This window comes from Mytilus trossulus, chromosome 6 (genome assembly GCF_036588685.1).
Source record: "Mytilus trossulus isolate FHL-02 chromosome 6, PNRI_Mtr1.1.1.hap1, whole genome shotgun sequence".
In the NCBI taxonomy this organism is placed as follows: Eukaryota; Metazoa; Mollusca; class Bivalvia; order Mytilida; family Mytilidae; genus Mytilus; species Mytilus trossulus.
In genome coordinates this window covers 608,148-633,206 of record NC_086378.1, presented here as the reverse complement: position 1 = coordinate 633,206, position 25,059 = coordinate 608,148, and the positions used below count along the sequence as shown (strand labels likewise).

Sequence of the window (25,059 nt, the reverse complement as noted above, 5' to 3'; positions counted from 1 at the left end):
CCTTAAGGTTTAGTAACAAAAGGCAATTATGTGACCATAGTAACCAGTTCGCCATCCTATCACAATAACGATTTTAATCCCGTAAGGTTTAGTAAAAAAAGACAATTATGTGACCATAGAAACGAGTTGGCCATCATATAACAATATATTATGTGACTATAGTAACCAGTTGGCCATCATATAACAATATTGATTTTAATCCCTTAAGGTTAAGTGACAAAAGGCAATTATGTGACCATAGTAACCAGTTGGCCATCATATAACAATATCGATTTTTATCTCTTAAGGTTTAGTAACAAAAGGCAATTATGGACCATAGTAACCAGTTGACCATCATATAACAATATTGATTGTAATCCCTTAAGGTTTAGTAACAAAAGGCAATTATGTAACTATAGTAACCAGTTGGCCATCATATATAACAATATTGATTGTAATCCCTTAAGGTTTAGTAACAAAAGGCAATTATGTGACCATAGTAACCAGTTGGCCATCATATCACAATATTGATTTTAATCCTTTAAGGTTTAGTAACAAAAGGCAATTATGTTACTATAGTAACCAGTTAGCTATCATATATAACAATATTGATTGTAATCCCTTAAGGTTTAGAAACAAAATGCAATTATGTGACAATAGTAACCAGTTGGCCATCATATAACAATATTGAATGTAATCCCTTAAGGTTTAGTAACAAAAGGCAATTATGTGACTATAGTAACCAGTTAGCTATCATATATAACAATATTGATTGTAATCCCGTAAGGTTTAGAAACAAAATGCAATTATGTGACCATAGTAACCAGTTGGCCATCATATAACAATATTGAATGTAATCCCTTAAGGTTTAGTAACAAAAGGCAATTATGTGACCATAGTTACCAGTTGGCCATCATATAACAATATTGATTTTACTCCCACAAGGTTTAGTAACAAAAGGCAATTATGTGACCATAGTTACCAGTTGGCCATCATATAACAATATTGATTTTAATCCCTTAAGGTTTAGTAACAAAAGGCAATTATATGACCATGGTAACCAGTTGGCCATCATATAACAATATTGATTTTAATCCCTTAAGGTTTAGTAACAAAATGCAATTATATGACCATAGTAGCCAGTTGGCCATCATATAACAATATTGATTTTAATCCCTTAAGGTTTAGTAACAAAAGGCAATTTTATGACCATAGTAACCAGTTGGCCATCATATCACAATAACGATTTTAATCCCTTAAGGTTTAGTAAAAAAAGACAATTATGTGACCATAGTAACAAGTTGGCCATCATATAACAATATATTATGTGACTATAGTAACCAGTTGGCCATCATATAACAATATTGATTTAAATCCCTTAAGGTTTAGTAACAAAAGGCAATTATGTGACCATAGTAACCAGTTGGCCATCATATAATAATATTGATTTTAAGCCCTTAAGGTTTAGTAACAAAAGGCAATTATGGACCATAGTAACCAGTTGGTCATCATATAACAATATTGATTTTAATCCCTTAAGGTTAAGTAACAAAAGGTAATTATGTGACTATAGTAACCAGTGGCCATCATATAATAATATTGATTTTAATCCCTTAAGGTTTAGTAACAAAAGGCAATTATGTGACTATAGTAACCAGTTGGCCATCATATAATAATATTGATTTTAATCCCTTAAGGTTTAGCAACAAAAGGCAATTATGGATCATAGTAACCAGTTGGCCATCATATATAACAATATTGATTTTAATCCCCTAAGGTTTAGTAACAAAAGGCAATTATGTGACTATAGTAACCAGTTGGCCATCATATAACAATATATTATGTGACTATAGTAACCAGTTGGCCATCATATATAACAATATTGATTGTAATCCCTTAAAGTTTAGAAACAAAATGCAATTATGTGACCATAGTAACCAGTTGGCCATCATATAACAATATTGATTTTAATCCCTTAAGGTTTAGTAAAAAAAGACAATTATGTGACCATGGTAACGAGTTGGCCATCATATAACAATATTTTATGTGACCATAGTAACCAGTTGACCATCATACAACAATATTGATTTTAATCCCTAAAGGTTTAGTAACAAAGGGAAATATTTTACCATAGTAACCAATTGGCCATCATATAACTATAATGATTTTAATCCCAGAAGGTTTAGTAACAAAAGGCAGTTATGTGACTATAGTAACCAGTTGGCCATCATATAACAATATTGATTGAAATCCCTTAAGGTTTAGTAACAAAAGGCAATTATGTGACCATAGTAACCAGTTGGCCATCATATAATAATATTGATTGTATTCCCTTAAGGTTTAGTAACAAAAGGCAATTATGTGACCATAGTAACCAGTTGGCCATCATATAATAATATTGATTGAAATCCCTTAAGGTTTAGTAACAAAAGGTAATTATGTGACCATAGTAACCAGTTGGCCTTCATATAATAATATTGCACTTTACTTTGATGTTACATTGACATCTTTCTTAGTCTAGATCTGTAACATTAGCGTAGTAAAATCTTCCTTAGACTCAAAAGTTTTACTTTCGTTTTTAAAAAGCACATTTCCCTATCATATACATTATTTCTTCAAGGAAATACTAGAACGTCAGATAACAGTATCAATGACTAGAACGTCAGATAACAGTATCAACGACTAGAACGTCAAATAACAGTATCAACGACTAGAACGTCAGATAACAGTATCAACGACTAGAACGTCAGATAACAGTATCAACGACTAGAACGTCAGATAACAGTATCAACGACTGGAACGTCAGATAACAGTATACAGTATCAACGACTAGAACGTCACTAGAACGTCAGATAACAGTATCAACGACTAGAACGTCACTAGAACGTCAGATAACAGTATCAACGACTAGACCGTCAGATAACAGTATCAACGACTAGAACGTCAGATAACAGTATCAACGACTAGAACGTCGGATAACAGTATCAACGACTTGAACGTCAGATAACAGTATCAACGACTAGAACGTCAGATAACAGTATCAACGACTTGAACGTCAGATAACAGTATCAACGACTAGAAAGTCAGATAACAGTATCAACGACAAGAACGTCAGATAACAGTATCAACGACTGGAACGTCAGATAACAGTATCAACAACTTGAACGTCAGATAACAGTATCAACGACTAGAACGTCAGATAACAGTATCAACGACTAGAAAGTCAGATAACAGTATCAATGACTAGACCGTCAGATAACAATATCAACGACTAGAAAGTCAGATAACAGTATCAATGACTAGACCGTCAGATAACAGTATCAATGACTAGAACGTCAGATAACAGTATCAACGACTAGAACGTCAGATAACAGTATCAACGACTAGAACGTCAGATAACAGTATCAACGACTAGAACGTCAGATAACAGTATCAACGACTAGAAAGTCAGATAACAGTATCAATGACTAGACCGTCAGATAACAATATCAACGACTAGAAAGTCAGATAACAGTATCAATGACTAGACCGTCAGATAACAGTATCAATGACTAGAACGTCAGATAACAGTATCAACGACTAGAACGTCAGATAACAGTATCAACGACTAGAACGTCAGATAACAGTATCAACGACTGGAACGTCAGATAACAGTATCAACGACTAGAACGTCAGATAACGGTATCAATGACTTGAACGTCAGATAACAGTATCAACGACTGGAACGTCAGATAACAGTATCAATGACTAGAACGTCAGATAACAGTATCAACGACTGGAACGTCAGATAACAGTATCAACGACTGGAACGTCAGATAACAGTATCAACGACTGGAACGTCAGATAACAGTATCAACGACTAGAACGTCAGATAACAGTATCAACGACTAGAACGTCAGATAACAGTATCAACGACTAGAACGTCAGATAACAGTATCAACGACTAGAACGTCAGATAACAGTATCAACGACTAGAACGTCAGATAACAGTATCAACGACTAGAACGTCAGATAACAGTATCAATGACTAGAACGTCAGATAACAGTATCAACGACTTGAACGTCAGATAACAGTATCAACGACTAGAACGTCAGATAACAGTATCAGTGACTAGAACGTCAGATACCAGTTTCAATGACTAAAACGTCAGATAACAGTATCATAGAACGTCAGATAACAGTATCAGTGACTATAACGTCAGATAACAGTATCAACGACTAGAACGTCAGATAACAGTATCAACGACTAGAACGTCAGATAACAGTATCAACGACTAGAACGTCAGATAACAGTATCAATGACTAGAACGTCAGATAACAGTATCAACGACTAGAACGTCAGATAACAGTATCAATGACTAGAACGTCAGATAACAGTATCAACGACTAGAACGTCATATAACAGTATCAACGACTGGAACGTCAGATAACAGTATCAACGACTAGAACGTCAGATAACAGTATCAACGACTAGAACGTCAGATAACAGTATCAATGACTAGAACGTCAGATAACAGTATCAACGACTAGAACGTCATATAACAGTATCAACGACTGGAACGTCAGATAACAGTATCAACGACTAGAACGTCAGATAACAGTATCAATGACTAGAACGTCAGATAACAGTATCAACGACTGGAACGTCAGATAACAGTATCAACGACTAGAACGTAACAGTATCAACGACTAGAACGTCAGATAACAGTATCAATGACTAGAACGTCAGATAACAGTATCAACGACTAGACCGTCAGATAACAGTATCAACGACTAGAACGTCAGATAACAGTATCAACGACTAGACCGTCAGATAACAGTATCAACGACTAGAACGTCAGATAACAGTATCAACGACTAGACCGTCAGATAACAGTATCAACGACTAGAACGTCAGATAACAGTATCAACGACTAGACCGTCAGATAACAGTATCAACGACTAGAACGTCAGATAACAGTATCAACGACTGGAACATCAGATAACAGTATCAACGACTAGAACGTCAGATAACAGTATCAATGACTAGAACGTCAGATAACAGTATCAACGACTAGAACGTAACAGTATCAACGACTAGAACGTCAGATAACAGTATCAATGACTAGAACGTCAGATAACAGTATCAACGACCAGAACGTCAGATAACAGTATCAACGACTGGAACGTCAGATAACAGTATCAACGACTAGAACGTCAGATAACAGTATCAACGACTAGAACGTCAGATAACAGTATCAACGACTTGAACGTCAGATAACAGTATCAACGACTAGAACGTCAGATAACAGTATCAATGACTAGAACGTCAGATAACAGTATCAATGACTAGAACGTCAGATAACAGTATCAATGACTAGAACGTCAGATAACAGTATCAACGACTAGAACGTCATATAACAGTATCAACGACTGGAACGTCAGATAACAGTATCAATGACTAGAACGTCAGATAACAGTATCAACGACTAGAACGTCAGATAACAGTATCAATGACTAGAACGTCAGATAACAGTATCAACGACTTGAACGTCAGATAACAGTATCATAGAACGTCAGATAACAGTATCAACGACTTGAACGTCAGATAACAGTATCATAGAACGTCAGATAACAGTATCAACGACTAGAACGTCAGATAACAGTTTCAATGACTAGAACGTCAGATAACAGTATCAACGACTAGAACGTCAGATAACAGTATCAACGACTAGAACGTCATATAACAGTATCAACGACTAGAACGTCATATAACAGTATCAACGACTAGAACGTCAGATAACAGTATCAACGACTAGAACGTCAGATAACAGTATCAATGACTAGAACGTCAGATAACAGTATCATAGAACGTCAGATAACAGTATCAACGACTAGAACGTCAGATAACAGTATCAACGACTAGAACGTCAGATAACAGTATCAACGACTGGAACGTCAGATAACAGTATCAACGACTAGAACGTCAGAGTATCAACGACTAGAACAACAGATAACAGTATCAACGACTAGAACGTCAGATAACAGTATCAACGACTAGAAAGTCAGATAACAGTATCAACGACTAGAACGTCAGATAACAGTATACAGTATCAACGACTAGAACGTCAGATAACAGTATCAATGACTAGAACGTCAGATAACAGTTTCAATGACTAGAACGTCAGATAACAGTATCACCGACTAGAACGTCAGATAACAGTATCAACGACTAGAACGTCAGATAACAGTTTCAATGACTAGAACGTCAGATAACAGTTTCAATGACTAGAACGTCAGATAACAGTATCACCGACTAGAACGTCAGATAACAGTATCAACGACTAGAACGTCAGATAACAGTATCACCGACTAGAACGTCAGATAACAGTATCAACGACTAGAACGTCAGATAACAGTATCAACGACTAGAACGTCAGATAACAGTATCAACTAGATCGTCACTAGAACGTCAGATAACAGTATCAACGACTAGAACGTCAGATAACAGTATCAACGACTAGAACGTCAGATAACAGTTTCAATGACTAGAACGTCAGATAACAGTTTCAATGACTAGAACGTCAGATAACAGTATCACCGACTAGAACGTCAGATAACAGTATCAACGACTGGAACGTCAGAGTATCAACGACTAGAACAACAGATAACAGTATCAACGACTAGAACGTCAGATAACAGTATCAATGACTAGAACGTCAGATAACAGTATCATAGAACGTCAGATAACAGTATCAACGACTAGAACGTCAGATAACAGTATCAACGACTAGAACGTCAGATAACAGTATCAACGACTAGAAAGTCAGATAACAGTATCAATGACTAGACCGTCAGATAACAATATCAACGACTAGAAAGTCAGATAACAGTATCAATGACTAGACCGTCAGATAACAGTATCAATGACTAGAACGTCAGATAACAGTATCAACGACTAGAACGTCAGATAACAGTATCAACGACTAGAACGTCAGATAACAGTATCAACGACTAGAAAGTCAGATAACAGTATCAATGACTAGACCGTCAGATAACAATATCAACGACTAGAAAGTCAGATAACAGTATCAATGACTAGACCGTCAGATAACAGTATCAATGACTAGAACGTCAGATAACAGTATCAACGACTAGAACGTCAGATAACAGTATCAACGACTAGAACGTCAGATAACAGTATCAACGACTAGAACGTCAGATAACAGTATCAACGACTAGAAAGTCAGATAACAGTATCAATGACTAGACCGTCAGATAACAATATCAACGACTAGAAAGTCAGATAACAGTATCAATGACTAGACCGTCAGATAACAGTATCAATGACTAGAACGTCAGATAACAGTATCAATGACTAGAACGTCAGATAACAGTATCAACGACTAGAACGTCAGATAACAGTATCAACGACTGGAACGTCAGATAACAGTATCAACGACTAGAACGTCAGATAACGGTATCAATGACTTGAACGTCAGATAACAGTATCAACGACTGGAACGTCAGATAACAGTATCAATGACTAGAACGTCAGATAACAGTATCAACGACTGGAACGTCAGATAACAGTATCAACGACTGGAACGTCAGATAACAGTATCAACGACTGGAACATCAGATAACAGTATCAACGACTAGAACGTCAGATAACAGTATCAACGACTAGAACGTCAGATAACAGTATCAACGACTAGAACGTCAGATAACAGTATCAACGACTAGAACGTCAGATAACAGTATCAACGACTAGAACGTCAGATAACAGTATCAATGACTAGAACGTCAGATAACAGTATCAACGACTTGAACGTCAGATAACAGTATCAACGACTAGAACGTCAGATAACAGTATCAGTGACTAGAACGTCAGATACCAGTTTCAATGACTAAAACGTCAGATAACAGTATCATAGAACGTCAGATAACAGTATCAGTGACTATAACGTCAGATAACAGTATCAACGACTAGAACGTCAGATAACAGTATCAACGACTAGAACGTCAGATAACAGTATCAACGACTAGAACGTCAGATAACAGTATCAATGACTAGAACGTCAGATAACAGTATCAACGACTAGAACGTCAGATAACAGTATCAATGACTAGAACGTCAGATAACAGTATCAACGACTAGAACGTCATATAACAGTATCAACGACTGGAACGTCAGATAACAGTATCAACGACTAGAACGTCAGATAACAGTATCAACGACTAGAACGTCAGATAACAGTATCAATGACTAGAACGTCAGATAACAGTATCAACGACTAGAACGTCATATAACAGTATCAACGACTGGAACGTCAGATAACAGTATCAACGACTAGAACGTCAGATAACAGTATCAATGACTAGAACGTCAGATAACAGTATCAACGACTGGAACGTCAGATAACAGTATCAACGACTAGAACGTAACAGTATCAACGACTAGAACGTCAGATAACAGTATCAATGACTAGAACGTCAGATAACAGTTTCAATGACTAGAACGTCAGATAACAGTATCACCGACTAGAACGTCAGATAACAGTATCAACGACTAGAACGTCAGATAACAGTTTCAATGACTAGAACGTCAGATAACAGTTTCAATGACTAGAACGTCAGATAACAGTATCACCGACTAGAACGTCAGATAACAGTATCAACGACTAGAACGTCAGATAACAGTATCACCGACTAGAACGTCAGATAACAGTTTCAATGACTAGAACGTCAGATAACAGTTTCAATGACTAGAACGTCAGATAACAGTATCACCGACTAGAACGTCAGATAACAGTATCAACGACTGGAACGTCAGAGTATCAACGACTAGAACAACAGATAACAGTATCAACGACTAGAACGTCAGATAACAGTATCAATGACTAGAACGTCAGATAACAGTATCATAGAACGTCAGATAACAGTATCAACGACTAGAACGTCAGATAACAGTATCAACGACTAGAACGTCAGATAACAGTATCAACGACTGGAACGTCAGATAACAGTATCAACGACTTGAACGTCAGATAACAGTATCAACGACTGGAACGTCAGATAACAGTATCAACGACTTGAACGTCAGATAACAGTATCAACGACTAGAACGTCAGATAACAGTATCACCGACTAGAACGTCAGATAACAGTATCAACGACTAGAACGTCAGATAACAGTATCAACGACTAGAACGTCAGATAACAGTATCAACTAGAACGTCAGATAACAGTATCAACGACTAGAACGTCAGATAACAGTATCAACTAGAACGTCAGATAACAGTATCAACGACTAGAACGTCAGATAACAGTATCAATGACTAGAACGTCAGATAACAGTATCAACGACTAGAACGTCAGATAACAGTATCAATGACTAGAACGTCAGAGTATCAACGACTAGAACAACAGATAACAGTATCAACGACTAGAACGTAACAGTATCAACGACTAGAACGTCAGATAACAGTATCAACGACTAGAACGTAACAGTATCAACGACTAGAACGTCAGATAACAGTATCAACGACTAGAACGTCAGATAACAGTATCAACGACTAGAACGTCAGATAACAGTATCAATGACTAGAACGTCAGAGTATCAACGACTAGAACAACAGATAACAGTATCAACGACTAGAACGTAACAGTATCAACGACTAGAACGTCAGATAACAGTATCAACGACTAGAACGTCAGATAACAGTATCAACGACTAGAACGTAACAGTATCAACGACTAGAACGTCAGATAACAGTTTCAACGACTAGAACGTCAGATAACAGTATCAATGATAATTAAAGTTTTTTTTGTAGAATAAGGAAGAGCTTACAGTATGTCGTGTCCAATCAAAATTATCAAAATCTGCATTCTGGAAAATACATGTTGCACCAGCTGTCTCGAATCCACAGCTGTAGGAATCTGTAAAAAAAATATTAAGATCTTTTTAAAGAATTGTCGAGTTATCATACTCCCCAAAAATAACAAGAACTTCTGTACCCAAAACAAGTGTAAAACACAATATTTACATCTTTTTCAAGAATTGCCGAGTTATCATACTCCCCAAAAATATAAAGAATTTCTGTACCCAAAACAAGTGTAAAACACAATATTTACATCTTTTTCAAGAATTGCCGAGTTATCATACTCCCCAAAAATATAAAGAATTTCTGTATACAAAACAAGTGTAAAACACAATATTTACATCTTTTTCAAGAATTGCCGAGTTATCATACTCCCCAAAAATATAAAGAACTTCTGTACCCAAAACAAGTGTAAAACACAATATTTACATCTTTTTCAAGAATTGTCGAGTTATCATACTCCCCAAAAATAACAAGAACTTCTGTATACAAAACAAGTGTAAAACACAATATTTACATCTTTTTCAAGAATTGTCGAGTTATCATACTCCCCAAAAATAACAAGAACTTCTGTATACAAAACAAGTGGGGAGGAAATATTTGTTAGAACAACATCCTAATGACCAATAGACAAATGATTTGAAAGACTTTGGTTTTGAAACATTTAAATACATAACTAAGAAATGAATGTTGGTCTGCTATGTACTTTCTTTTAATAACTCAAATCTCAAACAGTTACAGACTATGCATAGAGTGGTTATTCACCTTAGCTAACAAAATGTATTACTATTCAATTGTTTCGCCACTGGTATTTGAATAAGAAAATGAAAACTGAATATCTATTAGCATTTCTTGGTTTTTTAACAAGTGCTTGTTTGTTTTATTTATCTTCATACTTGTGGGTATTTACAGATAATCATATGCTCCTCATATTCATACTTGTTGGTAAATGTATGCTCCTTTATGATGTTAAATGAAAAATACTGAAGAGAATGAAAACAGGAACAGATTACATGCTGCCATGTTGTATGAAGCTTTCAGGGCAAAATCGTACAAATGAAACCTTATAGCATTAATGATCCCTTTAAAAGTAAATTACAAAGCTATGATTGAGGTTTGTACAATCAATGATTTCCAATGTACTTTATTTGGCCTTTTTAACTTTTTGATTTGATCGTCACTGATGAATCTTATGTAGAGGAGAGGCAGTCATGTGCACAATACTATAATCCTTGTATCTATGATGAGTTCATTGTGGTGTGGTTGTCAATGATACAACTCTCCACAAGAGACCAAATGGCAGACACTAACAGCTGTAAGTCACACCTTTCAACCATGAACAAAGCCATTACTGCACAGTTAGCTATAAAAGGCCCCAAAATCCCAAATGTAAAATGATTTAAACCAGAAAACTAACAGCCTACTTATTGTACAAAAAAATAGAAGAAAAACAAATCAGGCACATACAAACAGAATGTAAAAGGGAGGGTACATGTTAGTAGGACCCCCCTAATTTTGATTATGAATACTAACCTTGAACATCACAGTTATCTCCTGACCAGCCTGTCATACAATTACAATAATAACCAGCAGAACTGCCATCCTCATTACAGCTACCACCATTGTTACAAGGGTTTGTAGCACAGGCACCTGAAATAATCAAAGTGCTGACGTACTGTTTGATATAAATTGTTCAAATACCAAAGTGCTGTCATACTGTTTGATAGAAATTGTTCAAATATCAAAGTGCTGTCCTACTGTTTGATAAAATGTGTTCAAATATCAAAAAGCTGTCATACTGTTTGATAAAAATTGTTCAAATATCAAAGTGCTTTAAAAGAATGTACTTGGGTAAGATTTTAGAATTTTTGTCAGATGTTCAGACTTCCTTGGTTTTTTCCTACAATGCACGGTAAAATAGTTTGCCCCTTAACTCCCACTTTTCTTTTCATAGGAGACTTCTATAGCTAATAAAGTGGGCATTACCAAAATTTAAGCAGATTCTAGTACTGTTCAAAACAATTATTCAACAATCCAATTGATGAAATGCTGTTTGCTTCACGTGTGTCAAAGAATCTAAACCCTGAATTGTGTCTGTTTATCTATCATAATCTAAATCATACAAGGCATAACAAAGATAACATGTTCCTCTCTACATATCATAGTTGTCTATATTAGCTTGATACTTACATTGTCCCAAACTAAGTTTAACTGAATCAAGGGCTACATCCCCTTTATATGATGACCCTCTGGTTGCCTCAAAGAAAATCTAAAAATAGAAATTCCTGAATGTCATTTGAAGGTTCATATATTCAAAAATAAATCTTTATCACAATTGTCTCTTCCCTCCTTTTTTAGTGCAATTCGTTATGCTTAATTCTTATAACTCTCTGTTAGCCATTTTGTTTACTTTTATTCTAATATTTTTTTTTCTTGTCTTTGATGTCTTAACCAACATTGGAAATCTTTTTTTCTAGATATAACAATCCTTTCACTATCACAGCTTTCAGTTTCTAAGATTTATTACTGTAAATTCAGAAACTATTTTGTATTATAAAAAGGAAGATGTGGTATGATTGCCAATGAGACAATTAATTCATTTGTGATTTTGTATTTTTTAAAATGAACTAAAATGCAAAATAGATTATTCTAAAAACAGTTGTTGGCATGACACGGGTTATGTTCTTCTCATATATGTTATGATGGTATGATACTAAACCCCTTACGGGAAGGATTGTGCCTGATGTTCATAGGATGAAATCATAATCTTTCAGTCAGTTTAATTGAAGTCTGGAGCTGGCATGTCAGTTAACTGCTAGTAGTCTGTTGTTATTTATGTATTATTGTCATTTTATTTATTTTCTTTGGTTACATCTTCTGACATCAGACTCGGACTTCTCTTGAACTGAATTTTAATGTGCGTATTGTTATGCTTTTACTTTTCTACACTGGTTAGAGGTATAGGGGGAGGGTTGAGATCTCACAAACATGTTTAACCCCGCCGCATTTTTGCGCCTGTCCCAAGTCAGGAGCCTCTGGCCTTTGTTAGTCTTGTATTATTTAAATTTTAGTTTCTTGTGTACAATTTGGAAATTAGTATGGCGTTCATTATCACTGAACTAGTATATATTTGTTGAGGGGCCAGCTGAAGGACGCCTCCGGGTGCGGGAATTTCTCGCTACATTGAAGACCTGTTGGTGACCTTCTGCTGTTGTTTTTTTTATTTTGGTCGGGTTGTTGTCTCTTTGACACATTCCCCATTTCCATTCTCAATTTTATTGTTAGTTTAGGAAATCTTTGTAAAGATATATATATGTAATGCGTATGTCATTTATTTTTCGATAATCATTCAGTCGCACTATTTTCATAATAAATGAAAACTGCACGATAATTACTAAATTTTGTTATATGGAATGTTCAGGTTTTTTTTTGTGCTTCAATTAAATTATTGATCTTGCCAGTTTTTTTAAGGTTAATACACGAGTGAAATGTTTTCCTTGCTCACTTGCTCCAAAAGAAGGCTATTGTTTTAACTCCCCCCAAAAATGTAATCTTACATAAGTACAATGAAAAGTAATTATACCACTGGATCTGCAAAACTGGGAGGTAATTCCACTTGATGGAAGACCCATTGATTTCCCTGGTCAGCAGACTTGGACCACACAGAAGAAGAAGAAGAACCACGGTTACCAAACTTGACCTCCATAGTACCAGGAGCACCGTACATATGTAGGTAAAACTTCAAGCAATAGCTACTTGTACCTGCAGTAAATAAAATATTTGTGTTAAAGGTACTAGGAGAACCATACATATGTAGGGAAAAATGCAAGCAATAGCTACTTGTTTCTGCAGTAAATATAATAAAATTGTGTCACTTTTTAGGCAATTAGTTGAAAGTATTTAAAGTTATATCTTGCCAATTGCATGTTAAACATTTTCTTGTGTTTTTTTTTTGTATAAAATGTGAGGTCTCTTTTAACTCTCTACAAAAAAGCTTAACATGACCTGTAGTTCGTCAGATCTGACTTTGATTGTACAAGTCTGACCTGTAGTTCATCAGATCTGACGTTGACTGCACAAGTCTGACCTGTAGTTCATCAGATCTGACGTTGACTGCACAAGTCTGACCTGTAGTTCATCAGATCTGACGTTGACTGCACAAGTCTGACCTGTAGTTCATCAGATCTGACGTTGACTGTAAGAGTCTGACATGTAGTTCATCAGATCTAACTTTGACTGTACAAGTCTGACATGTAGTTCATCAGATCAAACTTTGACTGTACAAGTCTGACCTGTAGTTCATCAGGTCTGACTTTGACTGTACAAGTCTGACCTGTAGTTCATCATATCTGACGTTGACTGTACATGTCTGACCTGTAGTTCATCAGATCTGAAGTTGACTGTACAAGTCTGACCTGTAGTTCATCATATCTGACGTTGACTGCACAAGTCTGACCTGTTGTTCATCAGATCTGACATTGTCTGTACAAATCTGATCTGTAGTTCATCAGATCGGACTTTGACTGTACAAGTCTGACCTGTAGTGCATCAGATCTGACGTTGACTGCGCAAGTCTGACTTGTAGTTCATCAGATCTGAAGTAAACTGTACAAGGTGATCTGTAGTTTATCAGATTTGACGTTGACTGTACAAGTCTGACCTGTAGTTCATCAGATCTAAAGTTCACTGTACACGTCTGATCTGTAGTTTATCAGATTTGACATAGACTGTACAAATCTGACATGTAGTTTATCAGATCTGACATTGACCTTACAAGTTTGACATGTAGTTTATCAGATCTGACATGATTGTACAAGTCTGACCTGTAGTTTACCAGATCTGACATTGATTGTACAAGGCTGACATGGAGTTCATCAGATCTAAAGTTGACTGTACAAGTCTGACCTGTAGTTCATCAGATCTGAAGTTGGCTGTACAAGTATGAGCTGTAGTTCATCAGATTGGAAGTTGACTGTAAAAGTTAGTCTGATCGGTAGTTCATCAGATTTGACTTTGACTGTATAAGTTTGACCTGTAGTTCAGGTTTTTGTTCATAAATTAGGCCATTAGATTTCTTGTTTTGAATTGTTTTACATAGTCATTTTTGGCCTTTTATAGCTGAATATGAGGTGTAGGCTTTGCGCATTGTTAAAAGTCGTACAGTCACCTATAGCTGTTTATTTCTGTGTCATTTGGTCTCTTGTGGAGAGTTGTCTCATTGGCAATCATACCACATTTTTATATCAGTCGCACAACAGTACTGATATAAGATGTTATTATACGAAAATGTTGTTATTAAATCGTGTTGACAAATATTTCGGCTCAACAAATGGCCTTCATCAGTGTCAAAAGTTTTAACAATACTGTTACAGTTTTTAGACTGATATATATTATATGAGCTGTTTTCATAAAATCATTACGGTACACCAACTTATTTTCTTGATCAATTTATTATCACGACTTTCATCAGTAGAAAACAAGGCAAATATAAATTGTTGCAACAAAGTTAAAGATTGTTCCTTATTAATCTACCTTAAAAAAAATTGAAAATCACAAAATTAAATCACAAACCAAAAAGAAAAAGAGCTTAACGTGAAATAAAGTATCTGCGAAAATAATTTGGTTTACAGTATTCAAGTTTGAATGTTAAATTTTACCTGCAAGTAAAGTATTAACAGTGGACAAAACAGCTGTGTCCCCCTGAAAATTAGGAGATGAGGCCTCAGTGTAGACATACTGCGTGCCTTCATATGCACTAGAAGGGCCTGTACCACCACTAGGGGTTGATCCCTTGATAAAAAACAAAAAAATATTAAAAGTTAAATGTGAAAACTATACAAAAACTAAAAGGTACTGTAAATTCTAACGTGCATTTATTATTGCGAATTTATCATTTTTGACTAAAATGCAATTTTGTTTTTTCGATATTGAGAAAAATCCTGTTTATAAAAAAGATGTGGCACAATTGCTAATGAGACAACTCTTCACAAAAAAATTTGAAAATATGAGTTTAAATTATTGAGATTATAACCCTGTCGTATTTTTCACATTAATAAAACCATTGCAATAATTTCTGAATTTACAGTACTATTATCTCATTCCTAAATTATAGTTTTGAATAAACATCAGTAAATCATCTCATACACAAAAGGGGCCTCGTTGTCTCTGGGCACTCTGACTTCCTCCACCAATCAACTGGCCACCACGAAATGGCCCAAAAGTGGTGCTTAAAAGTGGTGTTAAAACATCAAAATTAAAATCAAATCTAATACACAAATCTTCAGCGAGTTATAACGATTCACCAGAGGTCAATCCTTGCAATTTACAATGGGTACTCATGCGCGTAGCTACGTTTACGTCAAAACGCCCGGGCGTACACTTGAATTTTGAAAAATAAATAATCGACATAGAATAAGAAAAACTGGTCAAAAGCACATCAGCCTTGTGCTTCTGTTTTCAATGGATTGTAATTTTGAATAAAAAGGGACTAAATTTACTCAAATAGATCATTTAATATATTTGTTCGAATCTTTCGTAAAAGTCTGAATCTACTATGAATTCTACGTAATTTTCTTCTATTTAAAGCAAATCATTATCTGTTCAGATTCGATATGCTGTTTGTATTTTTGTCGAGCCTGTGATTTATGTCCCAAAAGCGAGACAAAGCGGCGTCAATATTTAGGTTCCGAATGTTGATAAAGTCTTTTGAATGATTCTCCGTGAAATTTTACCAAAGTTGGACAGAAACTGTTCATAATCAAAAGAGCGTTCAGAGCAATATTATAATGCAACTATATCTTTAATTTTCCCGCATTTTAAGGACAAAATGTATATCTTTCTGCAATTAATAAGTGGTCGCAGCTTGGGCTTACATTTTGTTATTTCTCAATTACATTAACTACTTGTCGAACCTTCATCGAATTTTATGAAAATGCCGAGGAACCTTTTTCTATGACTAATGTCTAAAGCTAAAATTTTGAAAGCATTTGTTCATTTTTCTGTTCTTTTCTGATAGACAGATAGTCGAACTCTTCTTTACGCAATTAATTGTTTTTACATGCTCAATTTAAAAAACCTTCATAGATTGTCGTGAAATATTCCAGATCAAGAAAAAAATATCAGAAGAAAATTTTAGATTTTTTTTTAAATAACCTTTCAAGGAATGATAAATTGATTAACTTTTTGTTAGAAGAAATCCTAGGTTTTCCAGATTTTTTTTATATTGCTCCTCTTAGAAATATTTTTTTTCCCGTGTTCATTAAAAGGTGCTTTTGTCGATTGTATGCTCACTCACGGCACCCTTTAAACTTATCTAAAAGTAATATTGGTTTTGACGTTTTCTCTTAAACCAATGTAAGTTAACATATTACAAAATTTAACCAAAACAAATACACCGTTTAGATTCAAAAGTATGATGCTATCAATGATGTTTTACTGACAGGAATCATTATGGTATCTCATTCTCGATAGCTTTCCCTTTCGAACCCACTACCAGCAGGTGCTTTAACATTGCGCAGTTGGAACCCCTCATATCCCTTGCCAAGGTTCGGGCGTACACGTAAAAATGACCCAGCTACGCCACTGGTACTTAATGTAAGGTAATAACACTGCAATAAAGATAATGAATGAATTTGAAAGTCATATAATCCCTTCTGTTAAATATATACATGCCTCTCACTTTAATATTAAATATTAAAATTTAACTGTTGGGAGAGGCGTAATATCATAATACACTTGTTGCAGTGATTGAATCTATATTTATCACTTTCATTAATAACTGATAAAAAAATAAATCATATCATTGTTTTTTAATCTAATAGCTAATGCCCCTTTAAGTCATTCACATGAGCCACTTACAGATAAGTAAGTCCACTGAAAATCATCATCATCAACATTTTCAAACACACAATTATTTTCTGTTTCAAAGCCACAAGTAAATTCTGATACTGTTTTGCCATCTGCAAAAAAAAATTTCAAAGCACTGTGAGCCCTTTGGGACAGATAATAGAATATGAAAGTAATTGTGATTGACAACAGAACATCATCAGAAGTTTATCATTTATCTCAACTATTAAAAATATAATGATTCACACAAGCAAAATCTTAATTAATTAATTGATGATATATCTTAAAAACGCAATATACATTCAAGTATGTTAACAAAATTTTAAGTGCAACATTTTAGTTTTGCAAATTCTATACAGTCAAAATATCCCAATCTTCAAAAATCTAAAACAATAAATGTATTTTCAGTTGAGAATTGATGAACGATGAAGACTGTTGGTTGTAAATTTTTGTGAGTCTTTTCTTCTTTTGATAGCCTGTCTATTCAACAAATATCCAACTTCTAGTCCATCTCTGACTTACCAACTGCACAGTGTTGTCCCACAAATCCACTCAAACATGAACAGGTGTAACCAATGGCTGTGGTTGATTCTGAACAGGATCCACCATTTCGGCAAGGACTGTAGTCGCATGGACTCACTAAAAATATAAATAACCAACATATATATATTAATAAACATAAAACAAGAATGTGTCCATAGTACACTGATGCCCCAATCGAAATGAGAAAGATCCTATTATAGGGAACATGTGATTGAACTTCAACTTCATCAAAAAAAATAACCTCGACCAAAAAAATTAACCTGAAGCAGAACAGATGGAAGAACAGACGGAGGAACAGACCAAGGAACCGACGAATAAACAGACGGAGGAACGGACAAACATACCAGAAAACACCAGTAAGTGGTATTTAACGGATGTTCCCTAATCTGGTATTTTTCACTTAATGTCAGATCTTAAAAATTCTCTATTTTTTTCCACATAGTGCCAATAAAATTTACCCTTACCTACTATTATACAGTAAGTTTTAAAAGCTATATATATAGAGATTAACATTAACCCTGCCACATTTCTGTGTCTGTTCCAAGTCAGAAGCCTCTGACCTTTATTAGTCTTGTGTGATTTTTAATTTTATTTCTTGTGTATATTTTGGAGTTGAGTATAACATTCATTATCACTGAACTAGTATACATTTTTGTTTAGGGGCCAGCTGAAGCATGCCTCCATATGCCGGTGTTTCTCAGAGCATTGAAGACCCAATGGTGGTCTTTAGCTGTTGTCTGCTCTTTGGTCAAATTGTTGTCTCTTTGACACATTCCCCATTTCCATTATCAATTTTATATAAAACTTTTAAATACTCACCATAAAGTGGTTTATTTTCCCATGGTATAAATTCTACTATTAAAAGGATATTCCCTACTCTGGTATTTTTTACTTAAGGTCACATATTCTAATTCACTACTTTTATCCAATTTACCCCCACTCTTTTTTTTTTATAATATTATCACATTAATTTTTAAAGGCTGTTTTTTAAAATCTTGAAAAATCCTTATTTTTCCATAGTTTTTTAAAGAAAAAATGGTGATCGTGTCCATGGGACACAGATGATGCCCTTGCTTGCATATCATATAAGTTATAAAGGGACATAACTGAAGAATGTTAAAAGTAATGCTACCCATTATTTGTACTTGATTTTTGTTTTGTCTTTATAAGCATTGTGTATAAGTTTCGTAATATTTAGTTGAGGCAAACTAAAGTAAGAGAATGGAAACAAAAAATTCAACAATTATTTCATTTGTAAAAGGTAACATAACTGTAGAACAGTTAAAACATGTTTTTCTGGTCTTAAGAAAATGTGGTTTTAAACATGAGTAAATGCCGTCGGATCACCTCTTGGCAATACACAAATATCTAAAATGCGATTTACAAAATTACTTTTAGATTTGAAGATTGGACATAATTATTGTATGTGCGGATAAAGAACTTTTATTAGTGTGGATCTGATGAAAAAACTCGGTGGAGGATATTCAGTAAATATACTAAACATGTATTATAAAGTACTCCAGGTTCCAGGATGTGTGCCTTGATTGGCAGGTTATTGACTCTGATTTCTCTCAAACTCAGTTTTACAGTGTGTATTGTTGTGCATTTGTTTTTCTACATTTGGCTAGTGGTATAGGGGGAGGGTTGAGATCTAAAAAACATGTTTAACCCCGCCGCAATTTTGCGCCTGTCCAACGTCAGGAGCATCTGGCCTTTGTTAGTCTTGTGATTTTTAATTTTAGTTTCTTGTGTATAATTCGTAGTTTAGTATGACGTCCATTATCACTGAACTAGTTATACATATTTGTTTAGGGACCAGCTGAAGCATGCCTCCAGATGCCGGTGTTTCTCAGAGCATTGAAGACCCAATGGTGGTCTTTAGCTGTTGTCTGCTCTTTGGTCAAATTGTTGTCTCTTTGACACATTCCACATTTCCATTATCAATTTTATATAAAACTTTTAAATATTCACCATAAAGTGGTTTATTTTCCCATGGTATAAATTTTACTATTTAAAGGATATTCCCTACTCTGGTATTTTTTACTTAAGGTCACATATTCTAATTCACTTCTTTTATCCAATTTACCCCCACTCTTTTTTTTATAATATTATCACATTAATTTTTTTTCCGGGTGCAAAATTTTCTGGCTGCATTAAAGACCCATTTGTGGACTTCAGCTGTTGTCTACTTTATGATTGGGTGGTTGTATCTTTGACACATTCCCCATTTCCATTCTTAATTTATTTACAGAAACAGAAAGAGTCCCAGATGTGGTATAGTAAACCTGATATCACAATAATTAACATACCACCAGCAAACATTCCAGGCATTAGTTGTATATCAGGAGGTGTGCCTTGATTGGCAGGTTATTTACAGAAACAGATCCCAGATGTGGTATAGTAAACATGATATCACAATAATTAACATACCACCAGCACACACTCCAGGCGTAAGTTGTGTATCAGGAGGTGTGCCTTGATTGGCAGGCTATTTACAGAAACAGATCCTAGATGTTGTATAGTAAACATGATATCACAATAATAGACCACTTTCGAGTTCATCCGTCACCGGCAAAAACTCGTCAATTATACACGCCTTTATGACGTCATTTACCAGATAGAGGGGCTCGCCTGTATCCCTGCACTATTTACGTTCATCAAGCGTCTTAGTGATCGTCTTTGTGCAGGATAAACTAGAAATAATGGTTGCTCTGTAGGTACTTACTGACAATTGCCTAATGACAGCAGTGTTGATTGTCAATTTTGAGATTTCAATTTGCCGAATAATTCGTACAATATAGAATTATAGTTTTCCAACCACTCGCTCAACATTGGAAGGGAAGTGACGACGCCCCTAAACGCACAAATGACGATGATAAAGGCGCGTATAATTGACGAGTTTTTTCCGGTGACGGATGAACTCGAAAGTGGTCTATTACATACCACCAGCAAACGCTCCAGGCGTTAGTTGTATATCATCTATAGCAATATCTCCCTAACCCTAACCCTAACCACAATAATTAACATACCACCAGCACACACTCCAAGCATTAGTTGTATATCATCTATAGCAATATCTCCCCTAATCCTAACCCTAACCACAATAATTAACATACCACCAGTACACACTCCAGGCATTAGTTGGAGATCATCTATAGCAATATCTCCCTAACCCTTACCCTAACCACAATAATTAACATACCACCAGTACACACTCCAGGCATTAGTTGGATATAATCTATAGCAATATCTCCCTAACCCTAACCCTAACCACAATAATTAACATACCACAAGCACACGCTCTAGGCATTAGTTGTATATCATCTATAGCAATATCTCCATAACCCTAACCCTAACCACAATAATTAACTTAACCCAGCACACACTCCAGGCATTAGTTGTATGTCATCTATAGCAATATCTTCCAAACCCTAACCACAATAATTAACATACCACCAGCACACACTCCATGCATTAGTTGTATATCATCTATAGCAATATCTCCCTAACCCTAACCACTTTAAATAACATACCACCAGCACACACTCCAGGCATTAGTTGAATATCATCTATAGCAATATCTCCCTAACCCTAACCCTAACAACAATAATTAACATACCACCAGTACACACTCCAGGCATTAGTTGGATATCATGTATAGCAATATCTCCCAAACCCTAACCCTAACCACTATAATTAACATACCAACAGCACACACTCCAGGCATTAGTTGTATATCATTTATAGCAATATCTCCCTAACCCTAACCCTTTCCACAATAATTAGCATATCACCAGCACACGCTCCAGGCATTAGTTGGATATCATCTATAGCAATATCTCCCCTAATCCTAACCCTAACCACAATAATTCACATACCACCAGTACACACTCCAGACATTGGGCCATTCCAGTTAATTTCTGACAGGTGGGGATGGATGGGGAGATTTTTGTTCATACCTATCAGAAAAAAACATCATGAAAAACTACCTATCAGATCTATAAATTAAGACCTATCAGATGTAGAGTTTCTGTTCATATTGGGTGGATGGTCTTTCATGGGAAAAAATGACCTATCAGAATTTATACTGCAAGGATTGTACCCATCAGAATTTAAAATCCAATACCTGAGGTAATGCATAATACGAAACTGTCTACATTCCAAAGCACCCCTAAGATATGAAATAGGTATTTTTTGGAACCCCTAAGATGTAATTATATTTTATTGTTTACTGTTGCAAGACCCCTCAGAAATTGTTGCGTAAAAGTGTACCTGTCAGATGAAAAAATCCAAAATTTCACCCCTAAGATGTATAAATTTTTCACCCCTCAGAAAGGACCATCCATCCCCCCCTATCAGATATTAACTGGAATGGCCCATTAGTTGGATATCATCTATAGCAATATCTCCCAAACCCTAACCCTAACCACTATAATTAACATACCACCAGCACACGCTCCAGGCATTAGTTGTATATCATCTATAGCAATATCTCCCTAACCTTAACCCTAACCACAATAATAATATACCACCAGCACACACTCCATGCATTAGTTGTATATCATCTATAGCAATATCTCCCTAACCCTAACCCTAACCACAATAATTAACATACCCCCAGCACACACTCCAGGCATTAGTTGTATATCATCTATAGCTATATCTCCTTTCCATGATGTTACTTTATTAGCTTCTATAAATAACTGGAAGATAAACAATTTGTAAAATTAAATCACCTCATTATATCTTGGTAAAACAAATTCTAGGACAAATTTCATGGTAATTGATTTTTGATTTGAGCCGAAAATACTAATTTTTGTGAATTGATTTATTTTCAGTGAAGTTCAATAAATTGGAATGAATTAAAAAAGTCTTTTCATGGATATTTGATTTTGCTTTTTACAAAGTCCTCAGATAATTTAAAGTTTGTAGAAAATCAACAAAAATAGGAACTGAATGAAAAATAAGGAATTTTCTATATCAAAAAATTAACTACTGTAAAAGCAGAAATTTTTATGGTGGATTTAATTTCATTGTTTTTAAGTTGCAAGAATTTAGCCACGAAACTAAAAAACCCACGAAAATTAACTTTTATATACTATCACTTCCATTCAATGGAAACCATTAAATTAAATCCCCATTAAATCTTTTATATAGACAAAACCACAAAATGTTAACCCCACAAAAATTAATGTTTCTACAGTAGTTTGTTATTATAATTTATAAATCAGTAATAATTTCCCTAAAGGGGCACTAGCTACGGGATATATAAAACATCTTAAGTAAGATTTTTTTTGTTCAATCAATAATGAAAGTGAAATAGTGAAATAATAATTCACTATTAGCAGCCAAAATGGTTTAATTTTGTCAAATTAAGCGATGAAACATTGATAATTACTGTTTCACTTGCAAGTGAATTAACCGACCACATTAAATCCGTATTCATGTGAACTTCAATTTAACCCCTCACTAGAGATTGACAACATAAAATTGAGAAAGGAAATGGTGAATATGTCAAAGCGACAACCACCCGACCATAGAGCAAACAACAGCCGAAGGCAACCAATGGGTCTTCAATGTAGCGAGAATTCCCGCACCCGTAGGTGTCCTTCAGCTGGCCCCTAAAAATATGCATAATAGTACAGTGATAATGGACGTCATACTAAGCTCCGAATTATACACAAGAAACTAAAATTTAAAATCATACAAAACTAACAAAGGCCAGAGGCTCCTGACTTGGGACAGGCGCAAAATTGCGGCGGGGTTAAACATGTTTATGAGATATCAACCCTCCCCCTATACATCTAGCCAATGTAGAAAAGTAAAAGAATAACAATACGCACAATAAAATTCAGTTCAAGAGAAGTCTGAGTCCGATGTCAAAAGATGTAACAAAAGAAAATAAATAAAATGACAATAATACATAATACATAAATAACAACAGACTACTAGCAATTAACTGACATGCTAGCTCCAGACCTCAATTAAACTGATTGAAAGATTATGTCTTCATCATATGGATATCAGGTACAATCCCTCCCGTTAGGGGTTTAGTATCATACTATCATAAAATATATGAGAAGAACATAACCCGTGTCATGCCAACAACTGTTTTTTAGAAATAAATGTGTTTAGTTCCGATGCAAAGACCCTATCAGTTAATCAATGTTAAAGCCAAAATATGCAATCTTTAATGATCTGACAACAGTATCGTAACTATATCCCCTTTTAATAAGTCTATTTAAAGGTTTTGTTAGTTTCTGAGGAGAATACTGACATTTTTGTGCTTTATAAAGAATATTTCCATAAAAAATTGGATGTGAAATACCTGAACGTATTAGATGTCTGCATGTTGAGTTATATTTACGAATTATTTCCTTATACCGGTGATAAAATTTAGTAAATGTTTTGACCAGTTTGTGATATCGAAAACCCTGGTGTAATAATTTTTCAGTAATACATAAATTTCTCTCGCTAAAATCTAATAAGTTGTTACATACACCAGCGAATCGTACAAGTTGAGATATATAAACACCATAAGATGGTGACAAGGGACCGTCACCATCTAAAAATGGATAATTAACAATAGGAAATGAAAAATCATCTCTTTTATCATAAATTTTTGTATTAAGCTTCCCGTTTATGATATAGATATCAAGATCGAGGAAAGGGCAGTGGTCATTGTTATCATTAGCTTTATTTAAAGTAAGTTCTACGGGATAAATTTCTTTAGTATACATACTGAAGTCGTCATTATTGAGAGCCAATATATCATCTAAATATCTAAAAGTATTGTTAAATTTTTGTATCAAATGTTGTTTTGATGGGTC

The 25,059-nt window shown here is 34.9% G+C and overlaps 1 protein-coding gene across 1 annotated transcript in view; it reads right to left on the bottom strand.

Annotated features, from left to right (window-relative positions):
- The window catches only part of LOC134720547 (MAM and LDL-receptor class A domain-containing protein 1-like), a 211,211-nt gene that overhangs the window by 81,380 nt on the left and 104,772 nt on the right, over positions 1 to 25,059 (bottom strand). The window contains exons 10-17 of the mRNA XM_063582861.1: positions 22,845 to 22,932; positions 18,209 to 18,325; positions 17,699 to 17,799; positions 15,499 to 15,631; positions 13,425 to 13,603; positions 12,032 to 12,110; positions 11,375 to 11,491; positions 9,811 to 9,899 (exon numbers count right to left, since the gene is read on the bottom strand). Of these exons, the coding sequence (XP_063438931.1) occupies positions 9,811 to 9,899; positions 11,375 to 11,491; positions 12,032 to 12,110; positions 13,425 to 13,603; positions 15,499 to 15,631; positions 17,699 to 17,799; positions 18,209 to 18,325; positions 22,845 to 22,932 (903 nt within the window). The remainder of the gene's footprint in view (positions 1 to 9,810; positions 9,900 to 11,374; positions 11,492 to 12,031; positions 12,111 to 13,424; positions 13,604 to 15,498; positions 15,632 to 17,698; positions 17,800 to 18,208; positions 18,326 to 22,844; positions 22,933 to 25,059) is intronic.